Genomic DNA, 22,555 nt, shown 5'->3' with positions numbered 1-22,555 from the left:
ATTGGCGCTGATGTGATTTAGAGGGATACCAGTACTTCTCCATGAGGGACCCCAAAAGATAACATCTCTTGGACATTTGATGTGAATTTATTTGACACCACTCTCTGCCCTCTCAGATCTGTGGGGGGGACTTCCTCTTCTCAGTCAGTTCATGGCACGTCCTACCATGATTAGTCATCAGTCTTAGGCGCAAAATTCTCCTTAACACTAAAAAAGCTGATAACGTCATGTGGACACAAAAACGAGTTTACATTTTTATTACTCTGCCAAATTTAAAGACATGTCCTTGACTTTTCAAAGTCTATATAGCACACTGTCATTGTTAGAATATTAACACAAATTCTGTTCGTGATATGTTTTTTTTCCTTCTTCTTTTTGTTGTTAGAGTTAGCCTAAAGACATTATTCAATTCACAGCAGTCTGATGGATGACAATATTATCAATTGTCATTGTATATGAAGAGATGGGTGCAGCTTGGAATTGACACAGACAGGGAAACGGTGCAGCAAAAAGTAACTTTTTCAAATCCTCCTACAGAGTCACATGCAGGTAAGACGTCTTGATTTCTAAATAGTATCAGAAATAGCAGTTTTTTCAGTTTATAAAACACTTAACTTTGTGAAATAGAGGTGAGCTTTATTTCAAATTAGAAACTGGGTGGTTTGAGCCCTGAATGCTGATTGGCTGACAGCCGTGCTATATCAGACCGTATACCACAGGTTTGACAAAACGTTTTTTTTTTACTGCTCTAATTACATTGGTAACCAGTTTATAATAGCAATAAAGCACCTTGGGGGTATATACCACGGCTAAGGGCTGTATCCAGGCACTCCGCGTTGCGGAGCCATGGTATATAAAACATTTAAAAAATAATATTTCACCTTTATTTAACCAGGTAGGCTAGTTGAGAACAAGTTCTCATTTACAACTGCGACCTGGCCAAGATAAAGCAAAGCAGTGCGACACAAACAACAACACAGAGTTACACATGGAATAAACAAACATACAGTCAATAACACAATAGAAAAGTCTATATACAGTGTGTGCAAATGAGGTAAGATAAGGGAGGTAGGCAATAAATAGGCCATAGTGGCAAAATAATCACAATTTAGCAATTAAACACTGGAGTGATAGATGTGCAGAAGATGAATGTGCAAGTAGAGATACTGGGGTGCAAAGGAGCAAAAAATTAAATAACAGTATGGGGATGAGGTAGTTGGATGGGCTATGTACAGGTGCAGTGATCTGTGTGCTGCTCTGACAGCTGGTGCTTAAAGCTAGTGAGGGAGATATGAGTCTCCAGCTTCAGTGATTTTTGCAGTTTGTTCCAGTTATTGGCAGCAGAGAACTGGGGAATTTGGGGGTGACCAGTGAAATATACCTGCTGGAGAGCATGCTACTGATGGGTGCTGCTATTGTGACCAGTGAGCTGAGATAAGGTGGGGCTTTATATAGCAAAGACTTATAGATGACCTGGCCAGTGGGTTTGGCGACGAATATGAAGCGAGGGTCAGCCAACGAGAGCATACAGGTCGCAGTGGTTGGTAGTATATGGGGCTTTGGTGACAGAACGGATGGCACTGTGATAGACTGCATCCAATTTGCTGAGTAGAGTGTTGGAGGCTATTTTGTAAATGACATCGCCGATGTCAAGGATCGGTAGGATAGTCAGTTTTACGAGGGTTTACGATGTTTGGCAGCATGAGTGAAGGATGCTTTGTTGCGAAATAGGAAGCCGATTCTAGATTTAATTTTGGATTGGAGATGCTTAATGTGAGTCTGGAAGGAGACTTTACAATCTAATCAGACACCTAGGTATTTGTAGTTGTCCACATATTCAGAACCGTCCAGAGTAGTGATGCTGGACGGGCGGGCAGATGCGGGCAGCGATCGGTTGAAGAGCATGCATTTAGTTTTACTTGCATTTAAGATCAGTTGGAGGCCATGGAAGGAGTGTTGTATATGGCATTGAAGCTCGTTTGGAGGTTTAACACAGTATCCAAAGATGGGCCACATGTATACAGAAGTGTGTCGTCTGCGTAGAGGTGGATCAGAGAATCACCAGCAGCAAGAGCGACATCATTGATGTATACAGAGAAAAGATTCGGCCCGAGAATTGAACCCTGTGGCACCCCCATAGAGACTGCCAGAGGTCCGGACAACAGGCCATCCGATTTGACACACTGAACTCTGTCTGAGAAGTAGTTGGTGAACCAGACGAGGCAGTCATTTGAGAAACCAAGGCTGTTGAGTCTGCCGATAAGAATGTGGTGATTGACAGAGTCGAAAGCCTTGGCCAGGTCGATGAATACAGCTACACAGTATTGTCTCTTATCGATGGTGGTTATGATATCGTTTAGGACTTTGTGCGTGGCTGAGGTGCACCCATGACAAGCACGGAAACCAGATTGCATAGCGGAGAAAGTACAGTGGGATTTGAAATGGTCGGTGATCTGTTTGTTAACTTGGCTTCCGAAGACCTTAGAAAGGCCGGGTAGGATAGATATAGGTCTGCAACAGTTTGGGTCTAGAGTGTCTCCCCCTGTGAAGAGGGGGGTGACCGCGGCAGCTTTCCAATCTTTGGGGATCTCAGACGATTCGAAAGAGAGGTTGAACAGGCTAGTAATAGGGGTTGCAACAATTGCGGCGAATAATTTTAGAAAGAGAAGGTCCAGATTGTCTAGCCCAGCTGATTTGTAGGGGTCTAGATTTTGCAGCTCTTTCATAACATCGGCTATCTGGATTTTGGTGAAGGAGAAATCGGTGAGGCTTGGGCAAGCTGCTGTGTGGGGTGCAGGGCTGTTGACCGGGGTAGGGGTAGGGCTAGCCAGGTGGAAAGCATTGCCAGCCGTAGAGAAAGGCTTATTGGAATTCTCAATTATTGTGGATTTATCGGTGGTGACAGTGTTTCCTAGCCTCAGTGCAGTGGGCAGCTGGGAGGAGGTGCTCTTATTCTCCATGGACTTTACAGTGTCCAATAACTTTTTGGAGTTTGTGCTTCAGGATGCAAATTCATGTTTGAAAAAGCTAGCCTTTGCTTTCCTGACTGCCTGTGTATATTGGTTCCTAACTTCCCTGAAAAGTTGCATATCGCGGGGGCTATTCGATGCTAATGCAGAACGACACAGGATGTTTTTGTGCTGGTCAAGGGCAGACAGGTCTGGAGTGAACCAAGGGCTATATCTGTTCCTGGTTCTACATTTTTTGAACGGGGCATGCTTATTTGAAACAGCACTTTTAAAGAATAACCAGGCATTCTCTACTGATGGAATGAGGTCAATATCCTTCCAGGATGCCAGGTCAATTAGAAAGGCCTGCTCGGTGAAGTGTTTTAGGGAGCGTTTGACAGTGATGAGGGGTGGTCGTTTGACCACAGATCCATTATGGATGCATGCAATGAGGCAGTGATCGCTGAGATGTTGATTGAAGACAGCAGAGGTGTATTTAGAGGTCAGGTTGGTTAGGATGATATCTATGAGGGTGCCCGTGTTTACGGATTTGGGGTTGTACCTGGTAGGTTCATTGATCATTTGTGTGAGATTGAGGGCATCTAGCTTAGATTGTAGGATGCCCGGGGTGTTAAGCATGTCCCAGTTTAGGTCACCTAACAGTACGAGCTTTGGCGAGAAATGGGGGGCAATCAATTCACATATGGTGTCCAGGGCACAGCTGGGGGCATAAGGTGGTCTATAGCAAGTAGCAACAGTGAGAGACATGTTTCTGGAAAGGTGGATTTTTAAAAGTAGAAGCTCATTGTTTGGGCACAGACCTGGATAGTATGACAGAACTCTGCAGGCTATCTCTGCAGTAGATTGCAACTCTGCCCCCTTTGGCAGTTTTATCTTGTCATAAACTGTTATTGTTACGGATGGAAATTTCAGGGTTTTTGGTGGCCTTCCTAAGCCAGGATTCAGACACCGCTAGGACATCCGGGTTGGCAGAGTGTGCTAAAGCAGTGAATAAAACAAACTTAAGGAGGAGGCTTCTAATGTTAACATGCATGAAACCAAGGCTTTTACGGTTACAGAAGTCAACAAATGAGAGCGCCTGGGGAATGGGAGTGGAGCAAGGCACTGCAGCGCCTGGATTAACCTCTACATCACCAGAGGATCATAGGAATAGAGGAGGATAAGGGTACGGCTGAAGTCTATAAGAACTAGTCATCCAGTGCATTCCGAACATAGAGTAAAAGGAGCAGGTTTCTGGGAACAGGAAAAATAGATTAAAGGCATAATGTACAGACAAGGGTATGGTAGGATGTGAATACAGTGGAGGTAAACCTCGGCAATGAGTGACGATAAGAGAGGTATTTACTCTAGAAACACCATTTAAACCAGGTGAGGTCACCGCATGTGTGGGAGGTGGACCAAAGGGTTAGCTAAGGCATACTGAGCAGGGCTGGAGGCTCTACAGAGAAATAAGACAATAATCACTAACCAAAACGGCTATGGACAAGGCATATTGACATTAGGGAGAGGCATGCGTAGCCGATCGATCATGGAGTCTAGTGAGTAGCTAGGCGGGCTGGAGACACGGCGATTCAGACAGTTAGCGGGCCGGGGATAGCAGGCTAGCAGATGGGCCTTAGGGAGACGTTGCGACTGAAGAGTCAGTTGTAGCCCCCTCGGGCGGTTACGTTGGCAGACCAGTCGTGATGGATCGGCGGGGCTCCGTGTAATAAAAGGGTCCAGGCCAATTGGAAAAATAGGTATTGTAGCCCAAGAAAGTTGGCTGATGGACTTCTTCAGCTAACAGTCCGATATGCTCTAGACAGCTAGCGGGCCGCGGCTAGCAGATGGGCATTCAGGGGACGTCGTGACGGAGGAGCCTGTTGAAAACCATCTCGGGTGGATTACGTCGGTAGACCAGTCGTGAAGGATCGGCGGGGCTCCGTATCGGCAGTAAAAGGGGTCCAGGCCAATTTGCAAAATAGGTATTGTAGCCCAAGGAGTGGCTGATTTGACCTCTTCAGCTAGCTGGGAGATGGGCCTAGCATAGGCAAGCTCCAGACTAATTGGTGCGTGCTTCGGGACAGAGACGTTAGCCAGGAGTAGCCACTCGGATAGTAGCTAGCTGCGATGATCCAGATGAAAAGGTTTAGAGCTCTGGGTTGAATCGCGCTGTGCAGAGTCCGGTATGCTCTGGTTTGAATCGCGCTGTGCAGACTGGCAGGATTTGTCCTGGTTAAAGGTTAGCTGATGACCGCTAGCAGTGGCTAGCTGACTTCTAGCTAGTAGCCAGTTGGCTGGCTAGCTTCTATTGGGTGTCGTGTCTTTAGGGTACCATTAAACTGAAGACATGTTTATCAATTAACTCCCTGTAATTATTATCACGCGATTCAACTGATTAATCGTTTAACTATAATTAACTAGGAGATCGGGGCACCAAGGAAAATATTCAGATTACAAAGTTATAATTTTCCTAATATAACTTTCCTATATTATAATATTATAGTATAGGCCGATTTATCTTCTGGTTTAAATGGTGTATTTTACCTCGCGTCCAGTCTCATTCCAAACGTCGTAAATTGTTGTATCTGCACGAACCCAGCCTTTACTAAGAGTCATCCATACATCAATTGTCTTAAAATCATTTATTTACTAAACTAAGTAATTCACAGAAAGCATACAAACAGTAATTATCGTCACAAAGAATTGGTAGAGTAATGTGCCCTAGTGGGCTAAACAGGCATGGCTGGTGTCTGGTTAAACAAAGGGTCATAAACGGTCAGCTGAGGAGGCACACAGAGTTCATTAATATTAACAATGATATGCTAATCCTTTGTACATGAACGCTCACTCATTCGGGAACAACTGCAATCAATATATATTTACGCTCAGTGTGTCGTCGGGATCCTTGTTGGAGCGTCGTTCTGTTGGAGAGTTCTCTCTCTCTCTCTCTCGGTTAGAATGGATCTTTCAAAGCGACATTCATTAATGTCGTCATAGAATGGATGTTTCGTCGGTCTTCATGTTTAATGATATAATTTACTTAGCTGCAGACTATTAATTAATATCAAAGACTTGTTCTTATTCTGTCGGTATCGATAGTCTAAAAGTTAACCACATGGTGTAGTTCACTTTCAGTAGAGGAATTGGATGGTAAAACCTATTGGCCAACTCGCAATGGAGTGGAGGCCTGGTCTGAAGAAAGTAAATCAGGGTGGGGTTTTATAGTGAACATAGAACAGGCTTGTCACATGACGCCTGGTCCTGTCTGTGTCCCTGGGGGTGTGCCGATGACTGATTTAATCTTTGAACATAAATACATTCTATCACATTAACATCAGTACACAGCATCTCAATGTATTACAAAATAGCTTTATCCTTATTAATACATTCTATACAACCATTTGGATGCAAGTCCCATCGCTGAGGCTATTATATAAATAGTTTTATGGTAATATGGCTATATTGTCTCTTCTGAGTATCACAGAATTGTACCAAGCGGACCAGTTCGTAGCTGGATTCTTCACCAATCTTCCATACCTTCTCCAGAACATAAATGTCGTTCAGTTTCCCAATTCTGTGAGTTGGAAGAATTTCCTGTGTCTCTATGGGCCATGTGGCAAGAGATTCTCCTCTGGAATTTTACCACCCCTTCACACAGGGCCTGGGTGGGGGGAGGTAGGTTGGGGGATGGTGCAAGGGGGAGGGGGTCAACTGTCCTCCCTGTACTCAAAGAGGGCAGCGTCATGACATGGGGGTTCCGGTTCTAAAGTAAAGAAAATAGCAGATCCATACCACATTGGGTGAGGCAGGTTGCAGGAGAGTATGTTGGAGTTGAAGTTAAAAAAATATTTAAAAAATACATACAAAATATATGCGAAGTAAAAATATATACACGGGACAAGACAAAGACATATTGGCCATATACCACACCCCCTCGCGCCTTATTTCTTAAATAACCGCTGTTCCATGCGTTCAACACGGGAGCAGTCTTTCAAGGTCAGGTCTGTCAAGGTCAGGTCTTTCTAGTGTTAAAGGAGTTCAGGGTGAGGAACCATCTAACATCAAGTTGTAAAATAGTGAACTACTTATTTTCAACTTCTTCCAAAACTCTTATGACGCTCAGTTTTTAACTCTCAACTTGTGCTCATAATATGCAGTAGCTTGTCTCTCCGTTGACTGATTTAATATGCACTTGCTCAGCAGTCTCTATTAAAGGTCTTTAATGCCATTATACACTGTATTTATGCTCACAAAATATTATTTGAATATGTCATTTTTTATGTGTACATTGTCACTGTGTGTATCCCACATCATGCCAATTCCAAAATAACTACAACCCCCCCCGCTAGGCTGGTGAGTAATTTGCCTCTACAGCACAATGCATTGTGGGATCACACTGCTTAATCCTAGGGCATTAGAAGGTGACAAAAGAAGGTGACTTGTGACACAACCTAATTACCACTCTTGCCAAACCTCTGCCATTACTCCTGAGAATGGAAGGGGAGGAGGAAGACGAGCGAGTGATTTGACCTTGGGTGTCTGTCTGTAGGAGCGTGCCAGTAGGAGACATGCAACGTGGTGCATGCAAAGCAGCAGGCCTCACTTCCATGCTCCACCACTCACTGCATGGCCATACCGCCAGGCCAGCCCTGCAGCAGACAGGATGATCTAAGGTCTGGCAAGAGTGATTTAATATTTTAGCAGATATGAAATCCCCAAAATGCCATTTTAGGTGTATTTCAAATTATGTGGATCTGGGCAGAGGAATGAGCGTGACATAAATCATTACACACTCAGCCTACAGGGCTGAAGGAAAGGAGGGTCAGTAGAGAGGGGTGAACTGGGTATCTCAGCATTCAAAGTCAAAATAATTTACTGCTGTATTCAAGTCCATGACTGGAAATCAATGGAAAAATGTTGCCGAGATCCTGCATTGTTCGTAAAGTGTTGGCAGGCAGGGTGTATATGTCTGTGTATGTCTGCTTGAACACAAACTAGTGGTTGTTTACTGGTGTGTGGGTGGACTTTATCTTTTGTCTGATATGTTTGTTTGTTTCACTAAAGCAGTAGGTAACATAGCCCTCCATCTGTGTCCTAACGAGTCCCCCTGGACCCTCCAGACACAACACTGATGGGCTACTGTTTTTCACTATGGGATGATGTGCGTGTGTCTGTGTACTGCATTCGTCCTTGCTTTCGTGTAATTGTTTCTGTGATGGTGGTTAGCTGAACTCCTTCCGGAGGCTCAGTGTGTTATGACTGATGTTTTTGAGTAATTGGGTGTGTTCTGCTAAGAGGCTTTGCAGAGAGTCTGGAGTGAATGTTTTTAACCCTCCTTGATACACAAACAAATACCCATATTACAAGATAAATACTCAAGATCCTTTCCCCAGATTAAAAAATAAAGCACTAAATACCCTTTAACTATATACTTCAACAAGAACAGAAATGTATATCCATATAGAGTCCTGGGGCAAATATGTATTTATTGCCTATACTGTACCTGTTGAGCACATGCACATCATTGATTTGTTTGCGGTTCATAGTGGTAGCTGTAGATCAGGGGGGTCAAACATGTTTTGCCCCGGGGGCCGTATTCGGTCTTCAACGAGGTTATATTTCCTAGCTGTCAAAAATGGCAAACAATAGCCACAAAAATCCATAAATAAGACAAAAAAAATGCATCCAAGACGGGACATTTAACGCCAGAGAAATGTATCTCTGATTTAATATCTCTCACCAAGTTATTGACAGGATGCATCATTTATTGGACATTTGTCTGTATTTTTGTGACGTCTACTAATATGTCGAAAGGCTCACCTTCTCACAGTCAACCTTTCCACTCTTCTGTCCACAGGATCCTCAGTAACAACAAGATCTCGCTGCTGAAAAATGCCTCCTTCTTTGGCCTGACAGTCCTGGAGAAACTGTAAGTAAGCCATCTGCTGCTGGGAATTGTTCTGTTTGTCCTCCCCTGAGCCATAATGGCTGTCATCATGAGAATGACCCTGCCTGCGCTGTGGAAGGGACAGTGCAAGGGGACAGCCATGGGGGCTAGGGTAACGCTCAAGGAGCTGTTGTTAATGCTAGTCCAAATCAAATGTTGACTGCTTCCACCTTCAAGACACTGCATTTAACCTCAATTGCCTGAGTAAATGTCTTAACATTTATAATATATAGTAGGATATACACTGAGTGTACAAAACATGACATAGATTGACCCAGATGAATCCAGGTGAACGCTATGATCCCTTATTGATGTCAAGTGTCAAATCCATTTCAATTAGTGTAGATGAAGGGGAGGAGAAAGGTTAAAGAAGGATTTTGAAGCCTTGAGACATGGAGTGTGTATGTGTGCCATTCAGAGGGTGAAATGGGCAAGACAAAATTTTTTAAATGCCTTTAAACAGGGTATGGTAGTAGGTGCCAGGCGCACTGGTTTGTGTCAAGAACGGCAATGCTGTTTCACGCTCAACAGTTTCCCGTGTGTATCAAGAATGGTCTACCACCCAAAGGACATCAACCCAACTTGACACAACTGTGAGAAGCATTGGAGTCAACATGGGCCAGCATCCCTGTGGAACGCTTCCTACAACTTGTAGAGTCCATGCCCCGACAAATTGAGGCTGTTATGAGGGCAAAGGGGTGAGTGCAACTCAATATTAGGAAGGTGTTGCTAATGTTTGGTATGCTCAGTGTACATCATATAATAAATAGGGTCCTATAAAATACAATTTATTTAGTTTTTCCCCAAATTCCATTTTCTGTTTTGTTTTGCCAGGTTTCTGTTTTTAAGTTTCTGCTCTCAGAATTTAACATTTTTAATTTTAATCATTTAGCAGACACTCTTATCTGGAGCGACTCACAGGAGCTATTAGGGTTAAGTGCCTTGCTCAAGAGCACATCGACAGATTTTTCACCTAGTTGGCTCGTGTGAACACAGTCAGAGAAGCACAAGAAGAGCGGGTGTGCGGCGGGAGAGGGGGTGAAAACACTTCGTTGGGGACCGCAGCAAGGCAAATTGGTGCAACAGCAAAACGTCACTTCTAGCGACAAATCAAGGAACCAATAGCGGATCTCACTGACAAATTGTTGGCAACATCTCACGGCTACATAGGGATGGGCAAGACTCCCTCATGACCAGTCCGTCCATCCTGCCAGCTGTAGCTGTTGGCAGTGCACACTGGCTGTGCTATCACGAACAGGGTGTGCCAAAGCACCGCTTACAGGTGCCCTCAGTGAGTGGGAAGTGGGGCCCCAGCTGTTGCAGAGTCTGCCCGTTTGGCGCCCAGAAGGCTGTGGTGCTACGGCTGACTGACGGGCTTACCCAGCACCGTCTGTGATGCTGTGGAATTTTGATTCTACCACACTGTGATCAGAGTCCCCATTACTGTACCCTGGATCTGGAAGGGAGGGGAGAGGAGGTAGCTAGACACATTGGGATGAGACTGAGCTGATGATTATACAGCATATTGCCTGGTGTTTCTGGTTACTAAAGCATTTGAGGGTATGGAATATTGTTCTACATATTGTTCTGTTTTAAAGATTATATCATGGTTTGATTATTGAGCCGCTGGCTATGTACCATTGATTAGCATATATTTGCAACCACCTACTCAAAATGGAGATTCATGTTCAAAGCAATTATTTTACCTTTTGTTTTACCCACACTGGAATTGATACATTTCATCACATCAGAGAGGAGACGTTTTGGGTGGTGGCCTGAATCACACCATATAGTCCTGGGCTCATTATCTGTCAAAGTGGGTCAGATTTATAGCATGCATATGAACAAAGCACACCACTGTTCTCTGTCAAGATGTGATGCTTTACTAGTTCAATGTGTTCCCACAATGTAAACCATCCCATTCCATAGCAATTCATTTCCTTGAATCCCATGTCGTCAAATTGAGAATTCAGTAATAGTATGTGACCTATGTAGCATGTGATATGTACAGGTAACTGCCAAAATAATGGAAACATGCGTAAATGAGGGATACAAGGTGTGATTCCTGAGTTAATTAAGCAATTAACATCCCATCATGCTTACAGCCATGTATAAAAATGCTGGTCAGGCCATTAATTTGGCTACCATGGCTATGCCCCCCATAGGATTACAATGCCCCCATCCACTGGGCACGAGTGGTCACTGAATGGTTTAATGAGCATGAAAATTATGTAAACTATATGCCATGGCTGTCTCAGTCGCCAGATCTCAACCCAATTGAACACTTATGAGAGAATCTGGAGCGGCGCTTGAGACAATGTTTTCCATCAACAAAACACCAAATGATGGAATTTCTCATTGACGAATGCTGTCGCATCCCTCCAATAGAGTTCCAGGCACCAAGCTGTTCTGGCTCGTGATGGCCCAACACCCTACTAAGACATTTTATGTTAGTGTTTCCTTTATTTTGGCAGTTACCTGTATGTGTATGTATGTACAGTTGAAGTCAGAAGTTTACATACACTTAGATAGTATTCATTAAAACTCGTTTTTCAACCACTCCACAAATTTCTTGTTAACAAACTATAGTTTTGGCAAGTCGGTTAGGACATCTATTTTGTGCATGACACAAGTAATTTTTCCAACAATTGTTTACAGACAGATTATTCCACTCATAATTCACTGTATCACAATTCCAGTGGGTCAGAAGTTTACATACACTAAGTTGACTGTGTCTTTAAACAGCTTGGAAAATTCACAAAAATAATGTCATGGCTATAGAAGCTTCTGATAGGCTAATTGACATCATTTGAGTCAATTGGAGGTGTACCTGTGGATGTATTTCAAGGCCTACCTTCAAACTTTGCTTGACATCATGGGAAAATCAAAAGAAATCAGCCATGACCTCAGAAAAGAAATTGTAGACCTCAAGTCTGGTTCATCCTTGGGAGCAATTTCCAAACACTTGAAGGTAACACTTTCATCTGTACAAACAATAGTACGCAAGTATAAACACCATGGGACCACGCAGCCATCATACCGCTCAGGAAGGAGACGCGTTCTGTCTCCTAGAGATGAACGTACATTGGTGCGAAAAGTGCAAATCAATCCCAGAACAACAGCAAAGGACCTTGTGACGATGCTGGAGGAAACGGGTACAAAAGTATCTATATCCACAGTAAAACGAGTCCTATATCGATATAACCTGAAAGGCCACTCAGCAAGGAAGAAGCCACTGCTCCAAAACCGCCATAAAAAAGCCAGAATACGGTTTGCAACTGCAAAGTTGTACTTTTTGGAGAAATGTCCTCTGGTCTGATGAAACAAAAATAGAACTGTTTGGCCATAATGACCATCGTTATGTTTGGAGGAAAAGGGGGGAGGCTAGCAAGCCGAAGAACACTATCCCAACCGTGAAGCACGGGGGTGGCAGCATCATGTTGTGGGGGTGCTTTGCTGCAGGAGGGACTGGTGCACTTCACAAAATAGATGGCATCATGAGGGAGGAAAATTATGTGGATATATTGAAGCAACATCTCAAGACATCAGTCAGGAAGTTAAAGCTTGGTCGCAAATGGGTCTTCCAAATGGACAATGACCTCAAGCATACTTCCAATGTTGTGGCAAAATGGCTTAAGGACAACAAAGTCAAGGTATTGGAGTGGCCATCACAAAGCCCTGACCTCAATCCTATAGAACATTTGTGGGCAGAACTGAAAAAGCGTGTGTTCCGAGCAAGGAGACTTACAAACCTGACTCAGTTACACCAGCTCTGTCAGGAGGAATGGGCCAAAATTCACCCAACTTATTGTGGGAAGCTTGTGGAAGGCTATCTGAAACATTTGACCCAAGTTAAACAATTTAAAGGCAATGCTACCAAATACTAATTGAGTGTATGTAAACTTCTGACCCACTGGGAATGTGATGAAAGAAATAAAATCTGAAATAAATCATTCTCTCTACTATTATTCTGACATTTCACATTCTTAAAATAAAGTGGTGATCCTAACTGACCTAAGACAGGGAATTTTTACTAGGATTAAATGTCAGGAATTGTGAAAAACGGAGTTTAAATATATTTGGCTAAGGTGTATGTAAACTTCCGACTTCAACTATATGCATGTTATTGTATGTGATATGCATCAATCTGAGTTCACTGCCCACAGGCATTTACTTAAGAGAGGACATATGTTGTTTTGGCCACTTAGTTAGAACCTTGACCAAATGTTCCATATATGTCATGATGAGTCGATAGGTTAAGTGTAGAGCGGCAGAGAGATGGAGTAGAGCGAAATGACCTCACCTCTGAGACAGCATCAAAATGCAGGGTGGCGACTGGCGTTCTTCACTCTGTAAATGGACGTCAGGAGGGTGACTCGTCCTCTAAAGTTTGCTCTTGTTGTTTTCTTTTGGAAAGAGGTATATTACTGACGTCTATCCACACCTCTTTAGGGTAGAGTCTCCTTCGATGGTGATTGATGTATATATGGCACATCTTCAAAGGACAAATCACTTTGCCTGATTGAGCAACAAACAAGTGCAATTTTTTTCACAATGATTATATATTTGTTTATTTATTTATTTGAGGGATCACGTGACATGTAGGGGTTATAAAACTGCCTCCTATAATTGACTGTGTATTGATTAAAGCTTTGTCAAAGAAACAGTGGGGTCTGTAATGATTAGATCCCTTGATAAAGATGCGCAAAATAGACTGAATAAAATAAATAATACAAGTACGACCTATATTATATGCTCAGAAATAATTTTTTACAATTATTTTATATTAATACAATTGCTCAGAGGAAGAGATTTTGTTTAACAAGTAATAAATAGCAAATTCTCAAAGTAAGGGGGTCAGAATTATTGGATCCCCTGTTTCAAATACTCCAGCACCCTCCCCTTGTGAGGAAAACGACATTGAGCCGGCATTGGCACTTGGGTTGGAACTGGTTTTATGGTCATATGAACTTGAAATAGAGGCATTTGGCCACACTCACTAGCGGTGGGTTTGGACTTCCGAAAGAACAATGCATATGCAGAAAATACCTCATACCTACTGTAAAATATGGTGCTGGATCTTTGAAGTTATGGCATCATGAACTTTACCAAGTACCAGAACATTTTAGGCAAAAACCTTGTTGCCTCAGCCAGGAGGCTGAAACTTGGCAGCGAGTGGATCTTTCAGTATGCATCCAGTATGAAGAAAGTTGGAGGTCGTTTCACGAGCCAACGCTAGCTAGCGTTAGTGCACTGACTGGAAGTCTATGATATCTAATAGCATGCTAGCAGTTCCCATAGACTCCCAGTCATTGCGCTAACGCTAGTTATCAATAATGCTAACGCTAGTTAGCAACTTCCTTCAAACTGCATGCAGTAAAAATGGTATCCACGAGTTCATCTGACTCTGGGGAAGATAAAAAGCTTCATTGCCAAAATCCCAAAGTGTCCCTTTAACTAGACCAAAATGTTCTGTAGTTTTAGTCAACTGATAACTAAAACATCAGATGGATGAAATTTCCCAAAATGTCACTAAGACTAAAAGGTATTTTAAGACTAAAACTAAATCGAAAGTAGCTGCCAAAATTAACTGGTATGGACGCATGGTCTAAAGAGGCCAATTTCTCTTCTCTCTCTTCATTGTTGCCTCTGTGATGCCTGGTCTCAGTGGTTCTCTCTGCAAGGCTATCATCAACTCTGTTTTTCAGCCTAACATAGAGGAGCATTCCCCCTTGCTTACGATTTTTCAAAATGGTCTATGGTTGAACATTTGAACAAAATTATTTATTTACAACATTTGTTACGGTTTCCAGACAGGAAGTGTGTTAAATCACCCTGGGTCTGCAGAATGTCCACCAAAGCTGTTGCCTGAAAATTGAATGTTAATTTCTCTACCATAAGCTGCCGTCAACATCATTTTAGAGAATTTGGCAGTACATCCAACCGGCCTCACAACCGCAGACTACGTGTAACCACGCCAGCCCAGGACCTCCACATCCGGCTTCTTCACCTGTGGGATTGTCTGAGGGGGGGTGGGGATGGGGGTTTGGGGGTGATGCGGAGTATTTCTGTTTGTAATAAAGCCCTTTTGATGTGAAAAAACGAATTCTGATTGGCTAGGCCTGGCTCCCCAGTGGGTGTGGTTTGCTGCCAAGTGGGTGAAGCCCATCCATGGCTGCACCCCTGCCCAGTTATGTGAAATCGATAGATTACGTCCTAATTTATTTATTTCAATTGATGGATTTCCTTATATGGACTGTAACGCAGTAAAATCTTAGAAATTGTTGCATTTTGCATTTATATCTTTGTTCAGTATACAGTGCATTTGGAAAGTATTCAGACCCCTTGACTTTTTCCACATTTACATAAGTATTCAGACCCTTTAATCAGTACTTTGTTGATTACAGCCTATATTTGGGGAGTTTCTCCCATTCTTCTCTGCAGATCCTCTCAAGCTCTCTCAGGCTGGATGAGGAGCGTGGCTGCACAGGTATTTTCAGGTCTCTCCAGAGATGTTCGATCGGGTTCAAGTCCGGGCTCTGGCTGGGCCACTCAAGGACATTCAGAAACTTGTCGCGAAGCCACTCCTGCATTGTCTTGGGTGTGTGCTTAGGGTCGTTGTCCTGTTGAAAGGTGCCCCTTTGCCCCAGTCTGAGATCCTGAGCACTTTGGAGCAGGTTTTCACCAAGGATCTCTCTGTACTTTGCTCTGGCCATCTTTGCCTCGATCCTAACTAGTCTCCCAGTCCCTGCTGCTGAAAAACATCCCCACAGCATGATACTGCCACTACCATGCTTCACCATAGGGATGGTGCCAGGTTTCCTCCAGACGTCACACTTGGCAGTTAAGTCAAATAGTTTAACCTTGGTTTCATCAGATTGGAGAACCTTGTTTCTCATGGACTGAGAGTCTTTAGGTGGCTTTTGGCAAACAAGCGGGCTGTCATGTGCCTTTTACTGAGGAGTGGCTTGCGTCTGGCCACTCTACCATAAAGGCCAGATTGGTGGAGTGCTGCAGAGATGGTTGTCCTTCTGGAAGGTTCTCCCATCTCCAAAGAGGAACTCTGGAGCTCTTTCAGAGTGAACATCGGGTTCTTGGTCACCTCCCTGACCAAGGCTCTTCTCCCCTGATTGCTCAGTTTGGCCGGGCGGCCAGCTCTTGGAAGAGTTTTTGTGGTCCCAAACTTCTTCCATTTAAGAATGATCCAGGCCACTGTGTTTTTTGGGGACCTTCAATGCTGCAGACATGTTTTGGTACCCTTCCCCAGTCTGTGCCTCGACACAATCCTGTCTAGGAGTTCTACGGACAAATCCTTCGACCTCATGGCTTAGTTTTTGCTCTGACATGCACTGTCAAATGTGGGACCTTAAATAGACAGGTGTGTGCCTTTCCAATCAATTGAATTTACCATAGGTGGAGTCCAATCAAGTTGTAGAAACATCTCAAGCATGTTCAATGGAAACAGCATGCACCTGAGATCAATTTCGAGTCTCATAGCAAAGGGTCTGAATACTTATGTAAATAATGTTTTTTATTTTTTATAAATTTGCAAAAATATATAACTGTTTTTTACCTGTCCTTATGGGGTACTATGTGTATATTGATGAGGGGGGAAATACTTTCATCCATTTTAGAATAAGTCTGTAAAGTAACAAAATGTGGAAAAAGTTAAGGGGTCTGAATATTTTCCGAATGCATTGTATATAACGGGGTTGAAGGGGAAATTAATTCAGCAATATATATCATAGAATAATGTTCTTATATACTGTATGTTCTTAGCTCAGGTTTTGTGGAACAATTTAGTAGGGCTGGGAATTTCCAGGGACCTCATGATACAATATTATCACGATACTTAGCTGCCAATATGATATGTATTGCGATTCGATACTGCATTTGTACTGCGATTCGATGTCCAAACATTGCTCAACATATGTCTGCTGCAGAGGGACAAGAGAGCGCGACGAGAAGCACTCTCCCGCTAGAATGAACGGTATGCATCCTCTAGCGATCTATTGATAGGATAGGCACCTGTCAGTCACAAAGTTAGCGATGACAGAGAAACGAAGCAGAGAGAAAGAGGCGAAGCGCGAGGTTTTACACCGCAAAATCTGTCCAAAATAAGCCCAATTCTTTTCTATGGGCTTATTTTGGACCTGAACTTGTCTCCTGCTTTTCCGCCTTTGGGACAACAACTCTCATTGTTTGGGTGGAGACATGAGCATCTCGTAATTATATACAGATCTCTGGTTTCAGTCAAATTTCCTTACACAGACGAGAGAGCGCATGATGCTCGTAAATTTACACATCCCATGTGGAACGATGAGTGGTAACGACGAGTCGAAATCCAATAGCCTAATTGTTTTCTGACACAATAATTTATTTTCTTTTGCGTGTTTCACATAGCCAGCCATGCGGAGTCGTGGCACAAAGTAGGTTATTTACTGTGTGTTGATTGACAACTGAATAGCAAGTGTTGACTAGTTTATAAAAGGTGTCGAACTGATGAATGAAGTCGATCTCCTATATCCCTTTAGCATTCATAAATCATGCAACGAGTATACAAAACATTAAGAACACCTGCTCTTTCCATGACATAGACTGACTAGAGCTGTGTTCGAATACTCATACTAACATACTGTATACTACATACTTAACGAGTATATACTACATTCTAGCTCTTAGCCGGTCTACCGGAAGTTGATGCTGTTGCTATGCAACCTCTTGCTAGCTAGTTAGCATAACAAATGACTAGTTAGACATGTTAGGGCTTCGGCCGAGGAGTAGGGTTGATTTGAGCGTTCTGACCTTACAACGGCAGTCAAGCACCCAAGCTAACGTTGGCTAGCTTGCTAGCTACTTCCAGACACAAATGAGAGTGACCACTCTGACCATTTTACTCGCCCTAGCAGAGCTGGTTAGGCAGTTTTCATGTTATCCAGAGCGTTGTTGACCAAGTGTGTTGTTGGCAACAATTGAATTAGGCTTGTTTGCAGACTTTAACTGACACCGGCCATATTCAACCGGTGTTGAGCGCTCATTCATTATTCTGCGCTCTGGTACACTCAGACGAGAGTGCTCTGAAATCGGAGTAGCACCCGAATGTCCATTGAGAACGCACAACGACTTTACCATTTAGCTAAGCTAAGAATGACGGGAATAATCAAGTCAATAAACGCTGGGTAGTTAGTTAGCCTATAGTTAATATAGTGGCAAGTTTGATGTATAAGTAGCCAACTAGCGTTAGGTAGCTAGCTAACGTAACGGTACATACTGCTGTAATGATATGCTATGTGGTTCGTAAGGACAGCATAGTTAACACATTGTGAGCCAACATAACGTGTAAGGTAACTTATTCGAAAAGTAATTACTTTATTACATTGCTCAACATTCTGTTAACATTTGTCATAATTAGTTAAAGCAAGGAATTTGTATCAGCTGTCGTTGGACTTCGGCTGCTATCCATAGGAACCACATAGCATATCATTACAGCAGTATGTACCGGGTATGTTAGCTACCTACTGCAACATTAGTTGGCTACTAATACATCAAACTTGCCAGTATATTTACTTTATGCTATCTAACTATCCAACGTTTATTGACTTGATTATTCAGGTCATTCATAGCTTAGCTAAGTGGTATAGTGATGTGGGTGTGTTGGTAAATTCGCACTGGCGATCTACTCCGATTTCAGAGCACTCTCGTCTGACTGCCAGAGCGCAGAATAACTGATGAATTTACGAACGCTCAACACCCGTTGAATGTGGCCAGTGTCAGTATCTGTACTGATAGCGCAAAAGCCATGACAGGGAGACATAGTGGAGTGGTAACTCGCGTACAAGCAGTTGCTCCCGACGCCACTTGGGTACACTTGCTGCCAAGGGAATGCCTGACAGTTTGAAAGACGTTTTGGACACTACATTGAAAATGGTTAACTTTGTTAAAGCAAGGCCCCTGAACTCGCGTGTATTTTCTGCACTATGCAATATGGGCAGCGACCATGTAAGGCTTTTATCAAGGGGCAAAGTATTTTTTATCAAGGGGCAAAGTATTGACATGTTTTTTTGAATTGGGAGATGAGCTTAATGTTTTCTTTACTGACTGTAATTTTCACTTGTCTGACTGCTTGCATGATGATGAGTTTCTCACACGACTGGCCTATCTGGGTGATGTTTTTTCTCGCCTGAATGATCTGAATCTAGGATTACAGGGACCCTCCGCAACTGTATTCAATGTGCGATACAAAATTGAGGCTTTGATTAAGAAGTTGGAGCTCTTCTCTGTCTGCATTAACAACGACAACACAGGTATTTCCATAATTGTATGATTTTTTGTTTACAAATGAACTCAAGCTTACAGACAATGTCAAATGTGATATAGCAAAGCATCTGAGTGAGTTGGGTGCAATTACGCAGGTACTTTCCTGAAACGGATGACACAAACAACTGGATTCATTATCCCTTTCATTTTTTTATTTCACCTTTATTTAACTAGGTAGGCAAGTTGCGAACACGTTCTCATTTACAATTGCGACCTGGCCAAGATAAAGCAAAGCAGTTCGACACATACAACAACACAGAGTTACACATGGAGTAAAACAAACATACAGTCAATAATACAGTAGAAAAATAAGTCTATATACAATGTGAGCAAATGAGGTGAGATAAAGGATGTAAAGGCAAAAAAGGCCATGGTGGCAAAGTAAATACAATATAGCAAGTAAAACACTGGCGTGGTAGATTTGTAGTGGAAGAAAGTGCAAAGTATAAATAATAATAATAATAATTCATGCCCTGCCTCCAATCCCCATACCGATATCTGAACAAGAGAGCCTCATCGAAATTGCAACAAGCAGTTCTGTGAAAATGTTATTTAATCAGAAGCCACTGCCAGATTTCTGGATTGGGCTGCACACAGAGTATCCTGCCTTGGCAAATCGAGCTGTTAAGACACTGATGCCCTTTGCAACCACGTACCTATGTGAGAGTGAATTCTTGGCCCTCACTAGCATGACAACTAAATACAGGCACAGACTGTGTGACAAATTATGTAAGACTGAGACTCTCTCCAATAAACCGAACATTGCAGAGTTATGTGCATCCTTTCAAGCACACCCTTATCATTAACCTGTGGTGAGTTATTCACCATTTTCGATGAACCTATAAGGTTTTATATGTAAGATGGTTAAATAAAGAGCAAAAGTATTCATTATTATTATATTATTATTTGTGCCCTGGTCCCATCAGAGCTCTTTGTCACTTCGCATGAGCCGGGTTGTGACAAACTCTCACTCATTCTTATGTTACAATGACGGCAAAAACAACATTTGAGAGTGCGCTGACCCTGGTGCAAGGGGGGTACGCAGCTGGAGGTTGAATGTTTGAAGGGGTAAAGGGACTATAAAACGTTTGGGATCCTAGGTTTCCTTTCCTAGGATGTCGGGGCTTGCCAGACAGTGACACTAAAGTGACTGACTCCTCTGTCAGTGAGTGTAGCCTACCGAATCGCATCGGTGAGAGAGCCATTCATTTGGCTCCCTAATTTGCATGAGCTACTGGTATAGGTAGTGGTGAGCCTTATTCTGATCCAAATATGATAATTAGGGCCCTCACGGAATCCAGTCCATAAAACAGTATTCATCAATTTTCCAAAATGTATTTACCTTAGTAGGTAATCAACTAAATGTATTGAAAATGAATGAATTTGCCCAAGTTTATCATAAGACATGAACATAATCATCAGTATTTCCTGCAACTTTCGGAAGAGACAATGAGATTTCCCTGTCTTTGTAGGCCCATGTGCGGTGCCCGTAGCTACCAATTTTTGAGGCCGTTAGCGATGATGCTAATGAAAACAGATGTAAATAGCCCTGATCATAGAGACCTAGACAATATCCAATACACTGAAATCATACATTTTCAGTAATTTGTAGACATTTTCTACATAATGCAACACATTTTTCCAATCTGGGAGGTAAACTTGATAAAATATTCTAGAATTTTGCTGTGTATTTCAGATGCAATCAAGCCATTAAAATGTACCAGAGACCAGAGTTCCTTCTGCAAAAATGTGAGGAATAAATTGTGCTTGAGTTGCATCTGAGAAATGTTTAGTCATCGGTTTGATTGGAATGAGTGTTGAAGTACTGAAAGAGTAAAGAATTGATATCATAAAAGGTAATGAAAATATAAACTCATATACCCACAAGTTTGGCCCATTTGAAATAGGTTCTATCGACGAGTGGTATTTTCTTGACAGGCAGTTATTATTAATGCATGATGGTTGGACCTGCCAGGGTGCTTTTATGTTATATTCTGGTATGTAAATGATATTGAGGGAATCCCAGTGCCTTTTGATCCTCTGGCAGTGGTTGCTATTACTGTGACATGGTGTACCCTCAGTCGCTCTAATTGGACTGAACTGTCTTACTATCTGTCCCTCTTTTACTCTCCTCTGAGAGATCTCAAGCATATTTATTTACATTTCACTAGGTGGTTATCCATCCTAATTAGATGTGCTTTATCTAATTTGAAGTGTCTGATGAGAAATGACTTCCTGTCGCCTTGTTTCCTCAGTGGGAGAGCAAATTGACCCAGGGTTTGTAATATGAACTAACAAGTTATTACTGTACCATTCAGAACGAAAAAGTATGTCTTCTCAGTTTTAATATTTTCTTATCAAATGTCAGGCAAATTAGAATGTTTGTGTCGTATTATTCTGTGCTGTGGTTGGATTGGAATACATAATGAGATGTCTTGAACTGAAGTGGTTCTGTAGTGTCAAATGCAGTCCCACCTTCAGAGGAAGAGAGGAAGCAGTTTTTCCAGGCAGAATACAATGACCATAGTTAGGCTACATTGTGGCCTTTTCTAGGTAGGCTACATTGTGGCCTTTTCTCACTGTCAGAGACTGCTCTCTACTCTCATTAGTGTATCTCTCTGTTTACATTTTCTCTATCTCTCTCTCTCAATTTCAATTTAAGTGGCTTTATTGGCATGGGAAACATATGTTTACATTCCCAAAGCAAGTGAAATACATAATAAACAAAAGTGAAATGAACAATAAAAAATGATCAGTAAACATTACCTTCACAAAAGTTCCAAAATAGTAAAGACATTTCAAATGTCATATGTCTTTATACAGTGTTGTAACAATGTGCAAATAGTTAAAGTACAAAAGGGGATAAAAATAAACATAAATATGGCTTGTATTTACTAGGGATGCATGATATATTGGTAAGCTTATCGGAATCGGCCGATATTAGCTGAAAATACCAACATCGGCATCGGCCCGATGTCTAGTTTAACGGCGATGTGCAAAACCGATATCAAAGCTGACGTGCATACCTATATAATGTAGGTAGATCCCGTAATGACGGCACGAAAAATTCAGCGCTACACATACAACACAGCATTCCTAACCTAGCCCACAATGTCTGCTGTGTGGGTCGAGCAGTCAACAAGTCGAGCAGTCATTTGAAAGAGTAAGAACATTTCAGCGAGACAACTCAAAGGCGAAATCCATTAATGCAAAGATAATGGAATTCATTGGCCTTGACAATCAACCGTTCTCTGTCGTGGATGATTTTGGCTTTCGGCGACTGGTCGAGCACCGGTACACACTATCAAGTAGGCGCTGTTCTTCAGATGTTGCCCTACCA

General features: G+C 42.5%; 1 protein-coding gene across 2 annotated transcripts in view; it reads left to right on the top strand.

Annotated features, from left to right (window-relative positions):
* Positions 1 to 22,555, top strand: part of LOC106604940 (adhesion G protein-coupled receptor A3) — a 286,173-nt gene that overhangs the window by 30,606 nt on the left and 233,012 nt on the right. For both annotated transcript variants that reach the window (XM_014200102.2, XM_014200092.2), the window contains exon 2: positions 8,809 to 8,880. In XM_014200102.2, the coding sequence (XP_014055577.2) occupies positions 8,809 to 8,880 (72 nt within the window). The remainder of the gene's footprint in view (positions 1 to 8,808; positions 8,881 to 22,555) is intronic.

Source organism: Salmo salar, chromosome ssa01 (assembly GCF_905237065.1).
Source record: "Salmo salar chromosome ssa01, Ssal_v3.1, whole genome shotgun sequence".
Taxonomy (NCBI): Eukaryota; Metazoa; Chordata; class Actinopteri; order Salmoniformes; family Salmonidae; genus Salmo; species Salmo salar.
This window is presented reverse-complemented; position numbering and strand designations above follow the sequence as displayed.